The 22,891-nt window shown below is 43.4% G+C and overlaps 1 protein-coding gene across 1 annotated transcript; it reads left to right on the top strand.

The window, feature by feature from the left end:
* Positions 1–352: 352 nt before the first annotated feature.
* On the top strand, positions 353–22,407 carry COG7 (component of oligomeric golgi complex 7). The gene is made up of 17 exons (XM_035563270.1): positions 353–583; positions 945–1,093; positions 1,642–1,758; positions 1,922–2,090; positions 3,971–4,053; positions 4,832–4,954; positions 7,035–7,233; positions 8,977–9,104; positions 9,455–9,609; positions 10,794–10,910; positions 11,419–11,484; positions 13,138–13,324; positions 14,559–14,699; positions 15,180–15,263; positions 16,851–16,965; positions 20,107–20,250; positions 21,593–22,407. Exons 1-17 carry the CDS (start codon positions 418–420, stop codon positions 21,757–21,759), a joined length of 2,310 nt encoding a protein of 769 aa, XP_035419163.1. The 5' UTR covers positions 353–417; the 3' UTR covers positions 21,760–22,407.
* The last annotated feature ends 484 nt before the right edge of the window (positions 22,408–22,891 follow it).

Raw genomic sequence — 22,891 nt, 5'->3', positions numbered from 1 at the left:
GGGCGGCGGCTGGCGGGGGGGAACCGGGGGGCGGCTGCCAGCCCTGCGGAGCACCCCGTGCGCTGCCGCTCTGCCCGCCTGGGCGCTCCGGGGGCTCTCGGGGCTCTCCCGGCCGGAGCCGCCCCCTGGGCGGGACCCGATCGCGCCGCGTGCCGCGCAGAGCCCGGGCGGCCGCGGGCCCCGCTCCCCTCCGCGCGCTGCCGGTGCCGCGCGGGGCGGGCAGCTGGGGGGGGCACCGGGAGAGCCCTCCCCGTCTCCCGGCCCCGGCTGGGCCCGGGCAGGCCCCGCCCGGCGGGGGCGGTGCGGAGCGGGGCGGGCGGTGCCCGCCCGGTGCCGTACGGCGGCCGGGAGGGGCCCGGCGGCGGTTCCGGGTGCGCCGGGGCCGGGGCCGGGGCCGTGCGGCCGGGTGGCGGCGCCATGGACATCTCGCGGTTCGCGGCCGCCGACTTCGAGGTGAAGAGCTGGGTGAACGCCGCCTTCCGCGCCGGGCAGCAGGACGGCCCCGCGCAGGCGGACGCGCACGCGGCCACGCTGGTGATGAAGCTGCAGGTCCTGATCCAGGAGGTGAACAACGTCCTGCAAGGTGCGCCGCGAGCCCCGCCGAGCCCCGCGGCCTGCCCGCCCCCGGCCTGCCCGCCCCCGGCCTGCCCGCCCCCGGCCTGCCCGCCCCCGGCCTGCCCGCCCCCGGCCTGCCCGCCCGGCGCCGCGGTTACCGGCTGCCGCCGTGGCGATGGCCGTGCGCGGCGCTACCCGCCCGTCGCGGCTCGAGTCCTGCGGCAGAGCAGCCCTTGCGCTGCTAAACGAGCACCCTAAAGTTCGCGTTTAAGTTTTAGACGTACTGAACGTTGCTACCTGCTTTTTAAGCGCCGTGGCTGCTGAAAAGCTCCTTCTTTCACGCGAGGGTTGTCAGACCCGCCTCACTGTCCTGCTCTGTGCCCCTGCAGAAACGAGTCACCAGGCCCTCCAGAACATGCCTCGAGTCCTCCGGGAGCTGGAGGTCCTGAAACAGGAGGCAACCTTCCTGAAGGAGCAAATGGTCCTCGTTAAAGAAGATATCAAGAAATTCGAAGAAGACACGGCTCAGTCGATGCAGGCAGGTTCTTGCCTTCCGTAGCATCCATCTGTAACACGAAATGCTAATGTCGGTAGGCTTGGTCACGTTAAACGATCCGGTCAAGAAAAGGTGCACAGCGACACTTCCATTAGCGTTACGGCAGAAAAGGGGCCAGGACTGGACTGGTGCAGTCGGCACTTCTGCACAAAAGCTGGTCGCGTTTAAGTAGCCGTTAGCTAAGGAAGCAAGCTCTGCAGTCAGAGCAGCTGTTACCTGGCTGGTAACGCCGATTGTCAAGGTTTCTGCCTGTTGTTGTGAACTGGGCTGCGTAGTATTATTCAGGCAAATGTTGTACTTTTAGTATCCACTAGTACAACAATTCAAACTAACCTTGTGGTGTTTGATTTTCAAAGCTGTTTTAACATCTCTAGCTCTTTCAGCCAACTCCTTTCTCTTTGTAACAGGCATGATCTTTTTACCTAATTTTTAAAATCTAAACTAAAAATAACGCCCATAACGTAAGTAACTATTGCAGTCCCTCGTTCGATGGGTAATGTTTTTTGTTTTGTTTGTTTGTTTTCCTTCAGGTCCTGGTAGAGATTGACCGAGTGAAATCTAGAATGCAATTGGCTGCCGAGTCACTTCAGGAAGCAGACAAATGGAGCACGTTAAGTGCAGACATTGAAGAGACTCTTAAAACACAGGTAGGTACCACATTGTTCTTTTTGGTCTTTGGGCCTTCAACTTCCCAGGCAAACTGCATTTAAAAGCAGGTTCTTGAAGTGCCTTTAAAATGTCATTTTGAAACAGGTATTAATGCTTTCTAATGTCACGTTAAGTAAGCTCATTATCTTTTCCTGGTGGCAGGATGTGTCTGCAATTTCGGCCAAGCTAACAAGTATGCAGAGCAGCCTGGCTATGCTTGTGGATACACCGGATTACTCTGAGAAGTGTGTGCATCTTGAGGCTCTGAAGAACCGACTAGAGGCCATGGCCAGCCCTCAGATTGTTGCTGCTTTTAACTCTCAGTCTGTAGGTCAGTAAGGCTTGGTGTCATTTACTGTCGGTGCAGAGTTTATCTGTTTTCAAAAAGTACAATGTTATTTGGGTGTGCAGTTTGTGTCCTGAAGGCTTCTGTCTCTGTGTTTCTGTGCTTTTTCTGGTGGAGCCGGGTGCAATGAAATGTTAGGTGCTCTGCACTTGCCTGTGGTCCAGTGCATCTTTGCAGTCTGGATTAGTTTATCTGCTTATAAAGGTCGTGCAGATGTGTGAAATGGAGGTGCTGAGGCAGGGCTACCCTGCTGGCATAATTTAGTTATGCTGTGGATGCCCTCTAAATGGGAAATGCTGCTCAAATCGGCAGAAGGCCTCTGGTTTTGTGTTATCACAGTGCTACTGGGCTTATTTGGGAGAATTGGGTGTTGTAACCAAGATGGAAACTTGTTTGGAAACGTTCTGACTCCTCACTGCCTTTTAAAAGTTGTTTTATAAACTTTCTCCTTTATGTAGAGAATCATGTTATATTTTTGGACTGTTCTTTGTTCTCTTTTCCTCTCCTACTGTCACAGCACTTCCGAAAAATACTTGTTCTCGTTGCTACCTCTCCTCTATGTCCACATGGAGGTGCTGCTGAGGGTCTGGGGCTGTGGTGTTTCCGCTGCGCAGCACTGCGTGGAGTTCTCACCTGAGTAAAGGCAGGGCACAGCAGTGTGTGACTGCAGACAGCCAGAGGAAGAGGAGGAGGGAAGAAGCAGTTAGTGTTCATAGCTCCATGTGCCACGCTTCTAATGAATCAGACCTAATCCTTTGCATAGATCTCCTCTCTCCTGTGCTGCTTCTGGCTTTTCTTTGCTCAGCCTCCTTTTTCTTGGAATGTGCTCATCAGCTTTCACAGTAGGTCCCATGCCTGTTTTTTTCCTGCTGTTGCAGTGCATTTCCCTTTGCAAACAGATTCAAGATGAAGGATGATGTTTTGGAATATTTTCTTTGCTTAGGGTGAAAGTAAATTAAATGTGCCCTGTGAGTTCTCCACCAAAGAAAGCATTGGTGCAAGAAAGTGGCTGGCAGCAGGTGTACTGGTACGAGGTCCTTTGCTTGGGCATGCTATTCAGAACAACTCAGTTTCAGTGCTGTTTGTATTGTCTTTTTAAAGTCTCTTCGGGACATTTGGGGACGTGATTTTTTTCACATTGAAGAGAATTTCTCTTTTTTTTTTTTTTTTTTTTTTTTTTTGTAAAGTCATGTTTCTTCCTGGAGTCCTGCTCCTATGAAAATAATAACAAGTCCACAGACATAGCCCCAGAGAGTTTGTAATCTGTGACTTCCATAGCTGTAGAGCCCTTAAGTAACAGCGTTCTAGTTTGTCTGCCCTCTGGGTCCTGTCTCATTACTAATTTCTCTAAGCCCAGATGTATTTTGTGGACAGAACTGAAGTCATTACCCTTATGGTACAAAGCAGACTTCTGAGGAACTTGAATTGAGAGGCTGCGTGTAAGAGCTCACCGCGTCATTAGTTGGTCTTGAGGCAGCTAATTTAGGTATCAGTTTGTGGAGTGGTGAAAGCAAAACTGAGGACTTTCTTCTAGTTTTGTAGATAGCAGCTTATTTCTGGAAAATAATGTTTTCCTTCTAGAACGTGTTCTGGTTTTACCTGTCTTATCCTAGAAGTGTTTGCTGATTCAGAAGTTAAATCCATTCATCATGTCTGCTGTGTGTTCTTGTCTGAGTATGGGTTTTAGGCAATTCTGTTTCTATTTGAGAAGATGAGCAAATGAAAGATGAGAGCGTGTCTTTCAGCCATTGTGCATCTTCACTTAAGAATTCTCTTGCTCAGTTGGGGATATATTCTTTAGTGTAACGTCCCTCCCTCTGCTTTGAGACTGACTGTTAACGGACTATTATTTTTTTTTCAATTAGATCAGGCAAAAATGTTTGTGAAAGTCTTCACTGAAATTGATCGGATGCCTCAGCTTCTTGCTTATTATTATAAGTGTCACAAAGTAAGTGTTTTGATAATATTTTAATGTGGGGGAATGAAAATTTGCATTCTTGCTTGGTTTAGGCCGTAGGTGGCGCTACTACACCGCAGATGTACTTCTGTTCCAAGAAGAATGGAACCTGTTCTTTTCCTGCTCTCTGACTTTTCTTCCTGGCTCCTAACAGCTTTGGTTACTCCTCATGTTTTGAGAGTAATTCTCCATTGAGGGCTTTGTGTTCCTTTTCAAAATAGACATAGGATATGTGTGTTCTGCTTGAGTTATCTCTGTGCCTTGTAGTTGTTCTTGTTTTGCTTTTCTTGGATGTGGCTATGTCAGCAATAACTTTATTGCTGCAGTTTGCCAGCTGCTGACTTCTGTAAACTCTTTTCAGGTAAGATTAAAAGTTGGAATTCCAGACAGTTCTGTAACCATAACCTGATCCTCAGAAGTTCTCTCATGACTGTGACTTTTGAGGATTAAGTTCAAGGCTAGGGCTTGCCAAGTATTTCAACTATTATGTGGGGATATCAGTTACAGTCTCATTTTATGAGTCAAATACCAACGTTAATTAAAACTTTGAATCAACTAAGAATCCTCTAGCTTCATGCTGAAAGTTGTTTCCTTTTGGTGGTGCTGAATTATAGTAAAGTGTTACGTTGAAATCGGGAGAGGAGAGTCGGGGTGGGCATTGTATTTTAGTACAAGTGCATTGCATGGGAAGTTCTTGGTTCAAAGTAACAAAATGGAGATCAGTGAGCTGTTAGTTCTCCTCTCAGAACGGTTCTCATTACCCCTGCAGGTGCAGCTGGTGGCCGTGTGGCAGGATCTTTGCCAAAGTGACTTAAGCTTAAATCGCCAATTGACTGAATTGTATGACACGCTCCTTGGGACCTGGCACTCGCAACTTCAGTGGGCAACACAGGTGCAGTCACTGCTTAATACCGGTGCAGCATACGGGAGAGGACAGGAATGAGCACGCTCTCATTTCTCATAAAGCTCAGAGCAGTTTCTTGGGGCTCGGTCTGAGTTACGCTCTGTGTCCTGCCAGTGCAAGGCAGGGCTTGCAGCTTTCAGTTTCTCGTCTAGCTTGCAGACAAGATTTGATTTCTGGTGTTATACCGAGAGCAAGGTTGCTGTGTTATTGACATTAAAGCTGTTCTATCACTTTCATCTATATCTGAAGTTAAATTGAATTTGTTGGTGTTGCAAATGTGTTCTGTTGCAAGACATTTGAAATGCCTGCATTGATTTATCGCTTGGCGTGGAGGAGGCCCTCAAGGTCATATTGGCCTGACTCATGTCACTCAGCATGAGATATCTGGGGGTTTTCTGCTGTCACCCCTTGAAGCCTGCGTGCTTGTTTTTCCTGCTAAGAATAATGTGGGATCCAAAAAGTTATTGTCCTTCTGTAGTGAAATGAAGAAATAAGTTGGTATTGTTGGTCCTGTAAGAGTTCTTCATCCATGAAGGGTATGAGATTGTTATCTTTATGTAATGGAGCCTGGTCCAGGTGCTAGGCCTTGTCCTGCAAAGGAGCTCAGTGTTACTTTGAAGTGTATTTTTTCTGCCTAATGATATGATGGGAATTACAGGTCAGATGTCACCTTGCCTTTTAGCAGATATTTTTTAAACTAGGGATTGAAAGAGAGAAATGGCACGTGGGAGAAAGTTTGTCTCTCTTACTCTGTGGTTGTTTCTGCTTTCTGAAGACTTGTTGGACCTTTTTCACACTTTTCAGTATCTATGGCGACCTTGCTGCAGCAGACTAGTGGTGATCCCAGCTTTCAGAGCAACTGAGAGAGAATAGCTGATGAGAGTCAAGATAAAAGGCTGTAATGCATGTTATACTTGTAGAGTTGAGGTTGGTGGATGAAAATAAATAAAGTTCCCAGCTGATTACAGTCTTTCTAGCCTTTCCAGTGCTGACTTCTTATCTGACCACTAATTTGGCTCATGATATAGTACTGTTGCTTCATAGCTTACCCATGTGTGTATTTTTTTCCCAACACACCTGCGTAAACTGAGTGCACTGTTTTCAAATACCATTTTCTGCCAGCTGGATATTCCAGTGACTATAGTGTCTGTGTTCTGCTGAATTCAGTTTTTGACCTGTCTTCTAGTTTTTTGGCTTCTGCATTCAAAGTGCGGTTTCAATGCAGTATCTATAGACCTAGGCTTTGGTAACTGGGCTGACCTACGTGCTAGATCAGTGAGGTTCTTGTAGTCTTAGCAGACCTTTTTTTGCTTTTACCCCTGGTGAGGTTTTCAAATTTGTTTTTGTTCCCTTTCAGTTGGGATTACGTGTCATTTTAGGAATCTGTGATCTGGTGGTGCACAAAATGTCATCATCTTAATCTGTATGGCACTACCTGTCGCCAACTGGTAGTTTTCCTTGAGCTGTCAAAGGATAATCACTTAACCCCTGTTCTGGGGATACATTAACACTTCTTACTTTTCTGTGTTATTTTGCAAGTTCTCGGATAGTTTCTAGTAATGAGATCAGTGAAGGCCACATAGCATTCGCTGCTTCTCTGCCCGCTTACTGCCGGCAGTCCTGTTTTCTGTGCAGCACACAGAGAAGTCCGGGTGGGCTGCTCCTGGTTTCTCTCTCAGCTCTTTGCTCCCTGGTTATGGCAGCCTGCCTCTCTGCTGACAGCATTTGCAAACCCGTCTGTTATGCCTCTTCTGTCCCTGTTTCAGGAGCCCAGGTCTTTGTGGCAAGGGCATAAATACGGGAGACTGCCTTGGCCGTGACTGCCATGGGAAGCAGAGTGCTGCTTGCGTGAAGGCTGCTTCTGCTGGGAGGGCAGCAGCACGTGTTCGGGGGGGGGGAAGGTGCCAGCCACTCGGCCGACAGAACCCACGCAGATTGTCGGTGTCTCTGCTGAGACAGTGACGTGTGGTTTGTACATCGTGGGGCTCTGTCTAGAAACTATCTGCTGCTTCCTGCTGTGTTCCTGTGAGATAACGTGCTTTTGCTAATAGCTTTTCTGTTACCACAGGTTTTCAAGAAACCCCATGAAATTGTGACTGTGTTGTTGATTCAGACTCTGGGAGCATTGGTGCCTTCCATCCCTGTCTGCCTCGGCACTGCCATGGAAAGAACAGGCCAAGAAACCAAGCTAAATAAGCTGCTGGAGCTCTATGATGCCACCGTCCACTTTGCAAAAGGGCTGGAAGTAGCCATGCTGCCCAACCTGAGTAGGTTCTTGCACCAAAGTTAACCCCTGTTGACACCTCTGTACATTTCCATTCTGAGATTTTGTTTAGTTTTACATGGGAGGAGGGATTACCTCTTCTACAGTATTTACCCCTTACATGGCATTTGTGTCTTTGCGTGTGTGTGTACACATCTGACACTGAACATATTGACATGATACTGAATGAGTCTACTGTAGTAGACCTATTCTGAGCATGCTTGCTGCCTTGAATAAATAATTTAATGCTTTTCCTATTACAAGCATCAGTATTTCATCTAACTAACAGATGAGGAAATGTCTCTAGGGAAGCTATCTGTGAAACATATTGTGAAAGATCACAAAGAATAAAAGTTGAGGAGTTTCCTGGAATTAAGTAACACCTTAGTAAACAAGAGAGAACCTGTTAGAAAGCTACTTCCATTGGATTTTTAAATTTTATTTGCAGTTTTTATGTTGGTACTGGATTATGGTTTAATTAATTGATAGTGCAGGACCAAATATTATTTCTGAACAGTTTGTAGCTTATTTCTTAGCAGCAACCTTGGCATTTGATTCAAAATCTGACCTATGCTTTCCTTATCCTGTGATGTTTGTCATCTCGTTTTGGTCATGACTTGGTGAATAATTCCCACGAACTACAAAGTGGTGAGCTGCTGTGTTTACATAGGTTTATACCTAACCTGAAGTGTAGGCTCTTTATAGTCTTCTATTAATCTGGTAGGGCCCCTTCAAAGACTAGGTATGGGAAAATCCTAAATTAAAGCTAATGGAGCATTTCTAATACTGTGTTTCCTGTTTTGCTTCGTCGTAACGTTGTCTTGAGCTACTTAAACCCAGATTCTTACTTGATCACGTAAATTATGATTACTGGGCAATTTCAGGGGACATGACTGTCATTCTGTCTGTTTTTATTGCTTTCATGATTGTGTACTCTTGTCAGTCATTTTCTATCTTTGGCTTGGCTTAATTTGTGGGTCATAATAGAAAAGATTAAAAAAACTGAAATAATGATGTCAAAGTCTAAAAGATGATGGAATGGGGAGACAGCCGCTGAACTGTTTCACCTGAGTGTTTACAAAAGAAAAAAAAAAGGTTGTGTTCTGTATTTCCATCTCTTGTGCTGCAGGATGAGGTGTTTTGGACAGAAGTATCTCAAGAATGGAAAGACTAGGTGACTCAGCAAAACAGGGTCAAACCAGTTCCTACTCAATGTGTATGTGAGGGGAGGGTTCAGTTATGAGTCATTGGATAATTCAGGTTGGAAGGGACCTCTGGAGATGATCTAGTCCAATCTTCTGCTCAAATCAAGGTCCGCTAGCAGCCCAAACCATGTAACGCTGGTTACTGTCCAGACTGATCCTGAGAGCGGAGCGTGGATACTACTTCGGACAACCTGCTCCATGGATCGCCTGTCTGTAGGGTGTTAAAGTTTTTGCTTATAACCAGGATAGTACTTCTGGTTTGGTACTGATTTTTGTCATACAGCCTGTTTTGGAGCAGTTAGTTATTTTCTTGAGGTACTCGTTGAGGTAGAATATCTTGGTTTTAAGAAGCAGGTAGAGATGATAAACTTTTTTAAAAAAAAAAAAATAAATCTATGTAGTTGAGACTTAAAGCTGTTGGGCAACATCGCAATCCTACATAGGCAGTGTGCTCTAATTGAAGAACTCATGCATGTTGCTTGGAATAAAGTTTTTAGTATCGTATGCATTTACTTGTAGACTAAACATCTGGTTCTTTGTAGAGGAGCAGAACCTGGTAAAAGTGATGGAACTAGCAGAAGTGGTGTATGATCCGTACAAACCCTATCAACTCAAGTATGGAGACCTGGAAGAAGAGAATCTCCTCATTCAGATCAGTGCAGTGCCCTTGGTAATTCAGCAGCCTTTGTTAATCTATGCGGGGAGAGGCTTAAAACTTCTACTAAATACGAGGGTCTTTGTTAGAGTTACTGCTTTCTTTCCTCCTGTAAGTTTTTGGTAGTATTTTCTGTTTCCTGTATGTTTAGATACGGTTAAGTAAATTTTGCTTAAGAAATAAAGTTCAGCATCCCTCTCAGGTCACAGATAACTCCTTTCTTCTGCTCTTTCACCCAGTAACAGGCACTGTGTAGATCTGTGAAGAAAAACTTTACCAAATATTGTTGTCAGCCAAGAGACAGCCGCAGGTTCCATAGAGTTTATAGAAAAGTTACTTTCAACCTTTTTTTTGTTGTTATTTAGGAGCATTGGGAAGTAATTGACTGTGTCCAGGAACTGAACCATTCAGTCAACAAACTCTTCATTCTGGCTTCTGGAGCCATCGACAACTGCATTAAGCTCACCGATGGACTGGGAGTATGTGGGCTCCTTAAGGCCCTGAAAGCTCTGTTCACAAAGTAAGGTGCTTTTATTTGCACTACTGTGTATGACCTAAGGGAGTAGGAAGTATTCAGCTTGTGGCCAAGGACTTTGTAGTTTATGAAAAATGGTCGAATGCTGAAAGTATCTATAAACTTAATGTGAATCGTCTGGTATCCCCTTCTACCACTTCTGTGATTCTATGATTCAGGCAGTGACTGTTTCTTAGGGGAAAAATGGAAGATTTTATAACTAAAGGGAAGACTTTCCTCAACCATTTCCCGTTCTGGTTGGGCTGAATTTTCATTTTATTAAATACTTTTGGAAGGAGAAATAATTCCACAAACAAAATATGACGAAAGCAGATCAGGCTGATGAAAGTAGAACTAGGTGGGGAAATACACACTTACTGAGACAAGCAACCTCATATTCAGAATCTGCCTGTAAGTGCAAGATACCCTAATGAGTGAGGTTCACTCCAAGTTCTTGCTTTAAAATGTCATTGACAGACACTTAAATGGTATTCCAGTACTGTTAACTTCCTTATTCCTTCCTGATATTGAAAGAACTGCTCATGAGCTCTTACCTCGCTGTCCTGTGGGGAAGAGGGAAGAGAAAAGCACCCTTCTCTGATCTCATCTTCTTTATGGGCAATTACATAGCAGTGTGCGTGCCTCCAGCTTATGGGCACCGTTTAGTAAAGAAAATAAGACTGTGGGGGGACAAAACAAAATGTTCTCCTCTTAAACTCGTTCTCGTCTGGGGAGTAGCTGAGAAAACAAATTCATGAGATTGTTGTCACTGTGTTCCTGGAATAAGGGCCAAGTGATGGTGGAGTAACAGTAGCTTTATAAACTTTGTCTGGTCCCTCCTAGGAGACATGATTAGTGCAGTGCTAACAAAAATATCTTACTCATACCTTATCATAAGAGTGAAAAGTTCCTACTGACCCATATGCAGCAAATTGAAGGAGCAAACACATGAGCTGAGTTTCTCCCTGACTTCTAGTGTAGGCTTGAGTAGACAGTGCCTGATCAGTTCTTCACATGCGTGCACTTGGGCTGGAACAACAGCGTCTCTTCTGAACTCTTCTTCTAATGTTTTTAGTTCTCATTTGACCATTGCAGAAGACTTAATGAGCAGATCAAAGGACATGCAGTAAGTTGCTCTCCAGTCTGTTGTCTTACACTAGTGCTTGTCTTTTCTCCATTTGCCATTGCAGGTATACTTCTGACTTTACAAATACGTTGCAGTCTATACGAAAGAAATGTAAACTGGATGATATCCCATCAGATTCCCTTTTCCAGGAAGACTGGACGGCATTCCAAAACTCTGTTCGGTAAAGGGCATTTTTTGCCTGGCCCAGCACTGATTTTTGTAACAAAGTTGGAAGGGAATTACTTAGGGTCATTTTACACAAGTTCTTAGTGCAGAATGCAGGGCTATGTCCACTTTGCTGTAGTGTTGCTGGGAGTATTAGTATTAGTGACGGGGTTTCAGATTGCTGCTGCCACAATAAGTGCAGTGTGGCCCCCCACCCTGTCTGGAGCAAGACCACATGTCATATCACTTGAAATAGCAGCAGCTCTTAGAATTGTTCCCAGTGACAATGAACTGGCCTTAGCCATGATGACAGCAAATAGCATGTTGATGAGGGCGTTGGACAGGATGGTGTTAACAAATGGATGTAGAGTTAATAGCCATATTAAAAGATGTATGTGCTGTGGGCTGTGGTTTGGTTATTGCATTTTTTAACTTACTGACACCTGCCTGAGAGGGGTTGTCTGGGGATCTGGCATTATCTGCCTAAAATTTTACAAAAATGTTTTTATCTTGTTCTTTCCCAGAATAATTGCTACTTGTGGTGAGCTCCTTCGTCAGTGTGGAGACTTTGAGCAGCAGCTGGCCAACAGGTGAGCATTGCTGGACTGAATGCATAAGCTGTCAAGATAGGTACCAAGTCAAAAAAAAATTTCCAAGGTGCTTTTACTTTGTAGACCACAGATGGAAGAGCAGAGCCACTGCAATTTTTTATCCCATCTCTTGAAACATCAGAGATGGATTGCACACTGTCTCACTCAGTCCTGTGCTCTGAGACAGCCATAAGAATCATTTTTTTCTTGGACAGCGGGCTGGTGTGTCTTGTTCACCTGGCTGGGCATCAAATGGACTGCTACACTGTGGTCAGGAAGGAATTTTCCACCAGATCAAATTGGCAAGATTCTTACCCCCCTTGTGACATGGGGCATGAATCATTTGCTGACATGCATTTAGGTGTGCCTTAACTGATCAATTTCTCGTAACTTGAGGAGCCTAAAGCATGGGCAGCATGTAGATCTTTTGTTGCTTGTGAGCAGTATAGTGTTCAGCCTCTTGTATGTTGAAATGCTTTATTCTGACTCAAGTGGCTGTATTTGGTGTAAGATATAGCGGCCTGCAGTGCCCACGAGGCTGGGATTGTTCCATATTTTCCAGACTTCCTGAGAGCCCAGTCAGCTCAGTATTCATGCAGTCTTCTGCTTGCACAGTAGAAGTGAGAGCTGGCTGTAATTAGCATCTTCTGCCAATGAATACTCTCTCCCTTGAAGGAACATGAAGGCAGTATTGACACTCAGAAGCCATTATAAGTTCTTGAACAGTTCAAAACTTGCATCTGTTTCTCAGTTTCCTCTCTCTTCCCTGTCCCAGAAGAATTAGCCTTGTATTGAAAAATACATATATAAAATATATATTACATGTGTGTGTGAATATCTACTCATACATATATATATATATGTATGTGTGAATAGAATGTATGAATATATACACGCATACCTAACTGCCACAAGTAAGCCACAAAGCAGTCGGCAGTACCCCAGGTACAGTTTTACAGGTGCAGTAAGCTGACCTACAAGGTGAACTGGACCAGTTGCGTGATATGACCAACGAGTAACCTTGTTCAAAGCTCTTAAGCTGTTCACAAACAAATACCCTAAACTACCTAGTGATCAGACCAGACAAAAGATTTATGCCCCATATTTACTGTTTCTGAGACCCCAAGGGCAATGGTAACTAATCTTTAGTGGCTTCATTTGCTGTGACAAAGGGAGGGAGTGCACTCTTATAGCTATATTCTTCCCTTCTGGAAACTGTGAGAACCTCATCTCAAACCATTTCTACCAGTATCTAGAACCGTATGGTCTCTTTGCAGTGTTTTTGCTACCAGTTTGTTCTTAGAGTTTAATGTGACTGCTTTGTCATAAAGATTTTTTTTTCTCTCTGTGGAGGGCTTGCTGGGCATTGTGGTTCCAGGTTGCTCAGTAGGAAGCTGTGGAGCGATCTGTGATGCTGCCTTCCAGCTCTGGGAGGGAAGGTATGCAACTGAAACACCCATCGCCTCACAGGGTAGAACAGTAATCGCAGGCTGTGTCAGAAGGGTGATGGAGTCAGAGGCCCCAGTAGCTCTGAGTGCTACTTTTTCTCTCACTTATCTTGAGGTGCTGCCGTGGGTTGTCTTTGGAGCAACAGGAGGACAACAGTACTGATTTCAGAGAATTCTGTTGGTGACTTTTTACGCTTGTTTTCAGGATTTTGTCAACTGCTGGGAAGTATCTCTCGGACTCCTACAGCCCTTGTAGTTTTTCTGGCTTTCAGGATGCCAGTTCTACAGAAAAGAAGAGCTCTGTAAAGAATCCGTGGCAGGAGTACAATTACCTTTTGAAGGAGAATCCATCCGAGTATGCCAGCCTTATGGAAACACTTTACACCCTAAAGGTAGCTGTGGAGCCTTGGAGAACTTGCCTTTATATCAGGCTGCTGTTAGGCCCATGTTTGGTAGATGAGGCCTGGATTCCCCCTGCAGTGCGATTACATTTCATCCCTTTTGAGGGGCTATGTTCTGACACCAGTCTGCTGAGAGATAAAATGTCCAAATGTGAAGCCTGGGCTCATTTCATCTCTTTGCCAGATCATGTCTGTTTTGTGAACATGCCTCTGTAAGTTCACGTGGGCGAGAATCTGTCACAGGAAGCATTGGGGTGACAGTGCTGAAGCCATCTCAAATTCTGGGCTTCACATACTGGCTTCTCAAGACTTTATTTGCCACTTATACTCCACTGCCATATCCATTCTGAAATGTAATTCTGCAAGATCATTCAAGCATGCGTCTGTGAACAGGGTAGAATGACTCTAGTTATCTTCTTGTGGATCTAAGTTATGTTTGCCGTCATCAGTCACTTATAATAGTGAAGTCGAGGTTATGAATTCTGTCTCTTATTTCCTCAAAATGTTTTGATTTCTTTTGCACTTGATTTACCTGCAACGTATGCAGCTCTGCCATAAGTATGTTGACTTTAAATCTTTGCTAAACAGTCAGGTTTCATATGTACTCTTCATGTAAAACTCTTAACTCAATTCCATGCAGGGAATCACTTGCACCGTTTGAGTAAAAGGTCATATTCGTAATTCTTTTATTGCAGACAAATTATATTTTCTAAAGTTTCTTTTAGAGTTTACCTGGCAGAATATAATACACTTTACGTGTTTTTGCCCTCTCCTCCCTTCTGTGCCCAAATAAGGTAGGAAAATTTGAGGAAACTGGATTGTAGTTCAGTTTTTTCATCTCTGCTAGAGAAGGTGTAGAACAGACGTAGTGCAACATGAAACTTTGTACCTGTTCCAGAGGCATTCTGATCAGGTGCGTATTATAATGACAGTTTTGCCATCTTCTCTGCAAGTTTCTCACTGTTTGGCCTCTACTGGCACCTCCCGTGGCCAGAACATGATGCTGATTCTTTGTTAAACATTTCAGGAAGCAGTGTTCAGTTTCTGTCTCAAATAACTAGCTGGAATAGGGCATCCCAAAGGAAACAGGCTGTGCTATGGCAGAGGAAAGCTATTTTGTATTAGGATGGCCTAATAAAGACCTCTTTAAGAATGTTAACATAGCTTTTCTGTGGTCAGTTTAGTGTCATCTGCATGTAAACATTTTTCTTTGTGTGTGCGTTAGGAAAAAGGTACAAGTAACCACAACCTGTTGTCTTCATCTCGATCTGCCCTAAGCCGCCTCAACCAGCTGGCACACCACCTGGCTTTTGATTCTGTTTTTCTTCGCATCAAACAACAACTCGTACTTGTTTCAAAGATGGAGGTGAGTAATGGGTACATTGATCTGATCTGAACGTGTAAGGTTTACCCGTGGGATACCTTAGGGTGGAGTACAGCTCAACATTGCTTACCTTTCTCCTTTTCGGAAAGTTTCCCTATGGTATCACCTTTCTTCCTTAAACTGTGCTCAGTGGAAAAGTTTACTTCCCTTCCTCCACAGCATTAGCAGCAGACAGCTATGTATGGAAGCTGTGATGTTTGTTTGAGATGATGCTTTTCTAACCTGTGAGAGCAAGTATTTCCCATAGGGATCTATGTAAAAAGGGTGTGTATATTTTGGGGATGAAAGAGGACAAGGGAAGTGGTTTTCTCACCAACTGTCCCTCTGGTTTCTAGAAGTCCTTGGGTACTCTTAGCTTGTGTTGTTGGGTGATCCCTTCTCAGAATACTGATGGATGTCGTGCTCCAGAAAGTCATAGATATGATTTGCTTTTTTTTTTTTTTTTTTTTTTTTGCCTTACAGGGTTGGAACTCTGGTGGCATTGGTGAGACCCTGACAGAGGACTTGCCAAACTTCAGCCTGACTCCTCTGGAATATATCAGCAACGTAAGAGCGTGCAAAGATAATCACTAGAAGCTCAGTATTGGAAACAGCTTGAGCTGTTACCCTTCTAATCGCCATTTGACTTGCTGTTTTCTCTTTCTAATGCAATAACAATGAAACCTTTCTGATATTGAGGTGTCCTGAATGGAAGGGTAGAGTGAGCTGTTCATTCCTCCTGACTAGGTACTCCTCAGTTCTGTGCTGCTGAACGTCATTTAAAGTCCTCTTCCATTCTCCTTGTTGGTGTTTCAAGTTACTGCCACATTTGCAGTTCAGATATTAATATTAGCTGCTCTTGCTTTCTTAATACAAAGTATAATTTAATAAGCAAGTTTTTTTTATGTTACTGTCATTCTGTACATCACACAGGGAACAGATTTTTCAAGGACAGGCTGCAACCGAAAGCTTTTCATACTTTGTTTTCACCTGGTTTATGGCCTATAGAAATGGGTAGTCAGCCAACTTGTGGGATGATTTAATCATGAGTAGTTCTGAATTTAGCTATCTGAGGTCTTTTATGAGGTTTAGAAAGTTCATGGGTAGTGTATCAGGTAAAATTTCAAGGGAAGGTTGCTTCTGAATTTCTAAATAGCTTTCTAATTAACACAGCTCAGCAAGAGAGACCTGCACATTGGTGAGAGGCTGAATATGCTCACACCACTTTAATTGAAAGTTAAAACTGAGGTGTTCATGGCGGGTACTTGATTCTGTGGGGAATCAAAGGACGTTTCTGCCTGTCCAAGGCAAAGAGGAACTTCAGAAATTTTCAGATAGATAGCATTTGTTTTCAGATCTTTTCGGATATCTTTTCAGATCTACCCTTTATCCTACTGCTGAGTGATAGGTGGGTCAAGACTGAGTCAAGACTTTGTTTTGGTTAGTCTTGGAATTACTCTACGACATTATGCAGTAAAATTGAAAACTAAAAAGCTAAAATTACAGTTCAGAAACAAATTGATGTGGCATTTATGATGTGTAGAAGAGGACACAAAGTGCTGTGAACTTGCGAAAAAATCTGTTAATGACTATGCTCCATAATGGGGGCGCAGAGTACTCTGAACTGTGTTTGCATCTAAGAATATGCTGTGTGGCTCAAGATAATCACTTTATATACAGTGCAGTATTTGTTGCACATCTAAAGTTATGTAGCTCATGTGTGCGAGTTTGTGGGCATGCAGCCTGTTTGGGAGTGAGACATTTCTGTAACTCATCGTTACATTGTCACTTGAATCCATGCTTCCTCTTCTGTGGTTTTGTTTGGTTCAGTCTCTTAGATTCTGATCAAGATAACAAATGGCCAGGAACACTCCAGATTATCAAAAATTTGCTTAGAGCAACAGTTCTCTGTACAGTTTTTTCTTAATGTGATTGTTTTAATGACTGGCTCTCTGACTTCCTCAAAAAGTATTTCTTGTGCAAAGCATAATGATAAGCAGGAGACAGTTTGTTTCTGAGCTACTGTAGGTTAGTGAGTTGTTGTCCAGCTCAGCTTTCTGCTTTCAGGTGTGGATAGATGCGGTTGATAGTTCTTTAGCAAAGAACTTGCTTCACATTTGTTCAGTGACTCAGCTCTTTGTGCTTTTATTCTAGATTGGGCAATATATTATGTCGCTACCTCTCCACCTTGAACCATTTGTCACTCAAGAGGATTCTTCTTTGGAACTGGCGTTGCATGCTGGAAAACTGCCTTATCCCCCAGAACAAGGTAGGGTGAAAACAAAGACCTCATGTGTCTGGAGGAAAGCTTTCACATTTTGACATGACAAGGGCACGATGCATTATGGTAGCAGAGCTGTTTGAGGTGCATTTCCTACTGCCTGTTCATGCTCTTTCTTCCAAGAGTCTCTTGGTATTACCCAGAAGGAGCCTCTAAATAATCAATAAAGCTTCTTTTTAGTTTGGTTCAAACAAGAAGCTTTAGCACAGTCTATTTAAATTCATTGTTCATTAGAACTGTGGATTGGATGCAGGGTGTGAATTTTTACTGTTTTATAGCTGGAGCAGTATCTAATTTCCTAGATGCTTTCTCACAATCAGCATGAGTATCTGATATGCTCACTCCTGTTCCTTGAGGATGGTGAGCTACCATTACCATCATTTTTGGGGTGCTCATTCACAGCACAGTTCTGTGATAATAATACTAGATATTCTACTATCTCTCAATAAGCTCAAAACTAGCATTTAGAGTAGTTTATTGCATTTCATTTAGTCCTTAGGGGACCACCTTTGCTCTGAAAGTGTAGAGAAGGCCCAGGTGTACCAAGTCCTTACATGCTGCACGCAGACCCAGCTATTTTCTGGAGTTATCTGTGTTTAGGCTCATATGAAAACAAGCCATTTTAAACCCACTTGGAGATTTTTAAAAAAAAAAAAAAAAAAAAAAAAAAAGAGCTCTTTGAGCCTCACATTAAGACCTGCTTTTTAGTGCCTGGTTATTTTTGTTGCCTGTTCTCTGTTTCAGGTATTTTCATGTATTTCAGGAAATAGGGATGTCAGTATGTGACACCATTTTCTAACTTTGGGTTTACCACTGTTGTGTAGAGGGTTGAGATTACTTGCCTAGTGTGGTCTGTTAGTCATATTTTTATACATCACTAGATTGTAGTCTTTTTACTACAGTCCTGTGCTAAGAACCTGTGTCAAAGTGAAAATCCCAGTGACAAAAGCTTCCCAGAGTCACTGCTTTTCAGAGCAAGAATCTCCTGGGTTTTTGGTGTCCATCAGTATTGATTTCTATTTGATGACAGTGTTAGAATGTGCTTGGTTTGTGTTTAGCTGTATTTGTCTACTAGGACGTGGCAGGGAGGAAATTCCTGTCAACTGATTATCGTGTTTGAACAGCTTCTCAGCTTAGCTTTTATGGCTTCTGCTCCTTGTCATGTCTACCGCCATACAGTACGGTTCATGGAGAGGCTTGGACTGCCTAGCAGCTTGCTGGATGGGGAGTCTTGCTCCAGCTTTGCACTCCTACCCCCTCGTTTGTGCTGGTTCCGTGGCAGGGCCGGTTCTAGTCTTTTATTCCACAGAAAAGTATTCCCTTTTTTAATTTTATTTATTTATTGGGCTAGTTTCTCTCAACAGTATGTCAATGAAGAGATTTAAAACAACTTCCTAAGAATTCTACAATGCATCAGAGCTGCGCAGGAGCGAGCAGCAAAGAATAGGCAAAGAGGAAGCTTGTGACTTTGTTTAGAAGCAGTGAATTGAGAGGTTGGCTGACCATCTGTGACTGTGTCACCACAGTCTTCTCATCGAGGCCCTGGAGCATGTCCAGAGAAGGGCTACGAAGCTGGTGAAGGGCCTGGAACACAAGTCCTGTGAGGAGCGGCTGAGGGAACTGGGGCTGTTTGGTCTGGAGAAGAGGAGGCTCAGGGGAAACCTTAATGCTCTCTGCAACTACCTGAAAGGAAGGTGTGGGGAGTTGGGAGTCGGCCTCTTCTCACAGGTAACCAGTGATAGGACTAGAGGGAATGGCCTCAAGTTGTGCCAGGGGAGGTTCAGGTTGGAAACTGGGAGACATTTCTTCCTGTTGCTAGAAAAAGAGAAGCTGCTGAGCTCCTTTTCCTCAGGAATAAATTATTTGGTCTTAAGCAGAGTAGTAATACAGTTTACTTGTCAACAACTTTTTCCTCTGCCTCTTTTCTCTGTAAATCCAGGAAAAAACTACTGTTATACCCTCTGTGAAATGTTAATCTGCGCCTATCTGTTACAAAGGTTAGGATCCCATGGTCAGAAACTGATCTGCAGCCTGTCTTGTTTCAGGACAGGTTCTGCATCTTTGGGAATTTCTTTTCTTAAGGGTCCACCTGTGTGTTCTGTCTCTATAGTCAGGATCTTGCTCATAAGAACACAATTCTGAAATGCTGACCACTTCATTTAATTTTTTTAACTGTTTTAATTCTAGCTGAAAAATCACTAGAGCTTCCCTGCTACTACCAGTGCCACCTGAGCCTTCAGTGATTAGATACTGGGCAGAATGATTAAAACCCATGTACTGAGGGAAATGCAGTGGGTGGTGCAGGTGGCTGCTGACACAGTTACAGTGCAGTTGCCTATTCAAGACTTTCTCCTCAGAACACACTTCAGAAGCCCTGAGGAGTTCTTTCTGGATGTCTTTCGTTAATTTCTTGCAACAAGCTGAGTTTTGGCTCATGTTCGTTCTTCAGATAGCTGTTCTTACCTGTTGTGTCATTAATCCTCTTGCATTTAATAGTGGCTACATAATGCTTCCCAGCAGGTTGGCAGCATACCATCGTTTGCTGTGGTTAATCTCTTTTCAGTGTTAGTTTCCACTGACAGTCAAGGAAGTGTAGGTGTTGGTATTTATCATCTTCTCTAGACTTTTGAGAATATGCTCTTTGGTTTAGGTTTTAACATTAATTATTTTGTCATCTTAAAGAATTTACATGTTTAATAGTTTATTAATTTTCAAAATGAAGATGAACACAGAATGACTCTAAGACATTGGGGAAAAAAACCCTGTGAATCCATGTCATTGCAGTAGTTTGTAAACTGGTCCTTGAAGATGATCCTATAGAACATGCCAGGCAGTGCCTCTGATTCCAGCCTGATCACCTGTCAGCCCTTTAGAAATTACTAACCTGGAGAAGTCAGAGAGGGAAGTGAAGTGTTCTGGGTCTTGAGCTAACTTTCAATGTTATTTTACATCACAGAAGATATGTAGCTGCTTTGATTACTACAAAAACAGCTGACAAGATGAATCCTAATGAATACATTAACGTCTTCTTGAAGAAACAGTTGACCATTTATAAATTATGTCTTGTTACAAAAGCAGCAAATGAAGGTGAGCGAGACTGCTGACAGCTAATGAGAATTTTTTGTTCAGGAGATGAATTACCTGAGCTGGACAATATGGCTGACTACTGGTTGGGCTCCATCGCCAGAGCTACGATGCAGACTTACTGTGACGTCATCCTGCAAATACCAGAGCTCACAGTACATTCAACAAAGCAGCTTGCCACAGACATTGGTAAGCTCAGTGTATACGTTGTCCTGAAAAGTGTTGCTGTAACACATGGGCTCTTTCATTGTGTTAGATTTAAAGAAACTGCAACATGGGTTTCTCCTTTAGTCCTGAGCATGATTTTCTAGTAGGTACTCCTGCTTCTTCACTGCTTTGTGTTTCTGACAGTGAAAGTCAAGGCCATTCTGAACTGACAGGATTTCCTTACAAGCCAGTCTTAGCAAGGAAGACATTTGTACGTAATCTTTTTAAGTATGGCACTGCCCTTTTCCTTCTTATCAGTGCTGTGTACTGCCAGCATATGTCATATATGGGGTATGCAGCATGTTCTGAGTCTGTTGGGAAGTGCTCCAGTAGGTTACAAAGGGAGCACCTGGTTGATTTTTTCCATCCACATAATAGCTGGAGTAGGGAAAATGGGCCAAAGGCTTTTAAAAAGTCGTTGTGGATCACCTGACCATCATCCTGCATTACAAAACCTATCGTATCAGCTCCCCTGTGAAGGTTAACTTACCGCCCTGCTGCTCTGCAGGTGTTAGATGACTAAAGATACTTTGAACATGGAGAAATTTTCAGGAACAAAGTAGAAGACAGTTGGCACGTGTTCACCTCTGCGTTATTCCATGTCATGCAGAGTGACTGAGGGAGGACTGATGGAAGGTGTTGGGAAAGGTGGTATGTAGAATGTTGAGATGTTTTTTTTTTCTTATCCTAAACTCCTGAAAGTGCCACCACCACAAGACCGCTACAACTAGTGTTAATGCAAGTTAGCCCTTTTCCCTGCTGTAAATCACGGGTGCTGATTTCCCTCTGGCCAAGCTTTAAAGTTACAGACAACATCTCCTCAGCTGACATGAAAGTATGCTTGAATGCTAGTGAACTCAGCCTTCAATCTTAGCTCTTGTGGTATTGCTTAAAAACAAACCACTGGATTAGCAGCTGGTTGCTTGACATTCTCCCCAGTTCATCCTTAACTTCCCCAACCAACTTGGAGTCAGTGAGCTGGAATTCCCTCCTGCCTCGTCAGCCATTCACCTGTGCAGAAATTCCCATTTTTGCTGCAAGCTCTTCGCGTCTGAAAGTGCAGTTGTGATCTGTCGTGTGCAGATACTGAAATGTGGCAGAATGTGTCTCAGTCTTCTGAACTAAACAGTTGTCTAAACTAGTGTACGGGAAGCCAGAAATGCCCGTCAGTCAGTACAGTCAGCTTCCAAATACACTGCAGTTTTTCTTGGTTTGAGCTAGCAGTGGCAGAGTTCCAGCTGTCATGAAGAACAACTTTTATTTGGGTACTGCTTGCACAGTGTCTGTTGTCTGTTCAAATACATGTTTATCCTTAATCTTACAGATTATCTAATAAACGTGATGGATGCCCTTGGCCTTCAGCCATCGAGAACACTGCAAAATATTGTAACTCTGTTGAAGGCAAAACCAGAGGACTACCGGCAAGCTGCAAAAAGTGTTCCTCGCAGAATGGCCAGCAGCATTGCTGCAATGAGAGGCCTGGAGTGTTAGCTGTAATGTCTCCTCCACTGCTAAATTCGAGTCAAGGGCTGCACTGCCTTTTTTTTTTTTTTTTTTTTTTAATTCTGTACAAACTTTGCAAGGACTGGGAAAACGTTTCTGGAAATAAGAGGATTTATATCTGAATAAGTTTTAATAATTGCCTTATTCTAGGAAAAGCTGGTTCCATTTTCCATCTTCAGAAATGTGGAAAGATGTCCCACAACCAAATTTACCAAAAACTATCTGGATTGTCTTGAATAGGCTGAGTGGCGCTGACTTCTAAGTAGAAATGTTCTGCTGTTAGCTGGGAAGTTCATGCTTCACATCGGCAAGACGACCGGCTTTTTCATGAGTTTAATCAATTCTGAATCTAAAATTAGGGGGTAGGTGCAACAAAGATCAACTGATTGGAAGCTCTCTTATCTGGTGGCAGTGGTCATTGTTCAAGTTTGTCATTACTCAAAACCAAGAAGACAGCCTCATCAATTAGTAGAAAAGGCATGATCAAGCTCAATTCTGAGAATAAAACCAGTTTTGTAGATTGTTTCTTTTGAGGTTAATATGTCCTACTGAAAGCTATGAAGATCATAAATTTAATGAAAGTTTTGTTTTTTTGTAAAATTCATTAAAGCTTGACATATGCTTCTTTGTAAAACATCTTGGCTAGCCTAAGTACACTTCCAGAACTTCCACAGCTTTTTGTTAATGAGAAAACTGGGCAAAACACAATGAGGTCCTAAAACTGTAATGCCAGCTGTATAAACTGTGCTCTATAAAACCTTACATGCAAACTCTCCTGTTCTGGAGGAGGAGAAAATCTCTTCCTTGTCTTTATATGATTCTACCATTTTCTCCTCTTTTCAACACCAGATGCCTTGGGTAAGTAATTTTTTCCCAGTACCCCTATTTTTGCCTCTTTCTTTAACTTGGTTCAGGTTGCTCTGATCAGTGTTTGGCTTGATCCACAAATCTCTTTGCTGTCTTTTGTTTTTGACTGTTTTCCCTGGCAGCCTCTTTTTTTAACAGCTATTGCTTGTTGTCCCAGCATTGCTACGTTTGTGGTGGCCCCTTTTGGGACTCTTCAGTCTGACACATCTCCCCTGGTGACTGTGTGCTTAGCTGCCGTGACTGTCAAATCTGC

Source organism: Cygnus atratus, chromosome 15 (assembly GCF_013377495.2).
Source record: "Cygnus atratus isolate AKBS03 ecotype Queensland, Australia chromosome 15, CAtr_DNAZoo_HiC_assembly, whole genome shotgun sequence".
Taxonomy (NCBI): domain Eukaryota; kingdom Metazoa; phylum Chordata; class Aves; order Anseriformes; family Anatidae; genus Cygnus; species Cygnus atratus.
Note: the sequence above shows the minus strand (reverse complement) of the source record. Positions and strands in the feature narration are given on the sequence as shown.

Excerpts from the sequence above, each read along its gene's own strand:
- COG7 (XM_035563270.1), top strand. The coding sequence starts at position 418 with ATGGACATCTCGCGGTTCGCGGCCGCCGACTTCGAGGTGAAGAGCTGG. Across the intron at positions 1,759-1,921 it reads AAGAGACTCTTAAAACACAG|GATGTGTCTGCAATTTCGGC; the intron begins GTAGGTACCACA and ends TCCTGGTGGCAG. Across the intron at positions 4,955-7,034 it reads AACTTCAGTGGGCAACACAG|GTTTTCAAGAAACCCCATGA; the intron begins GTGCAGTCACTG and ends CTGTTACCACAG.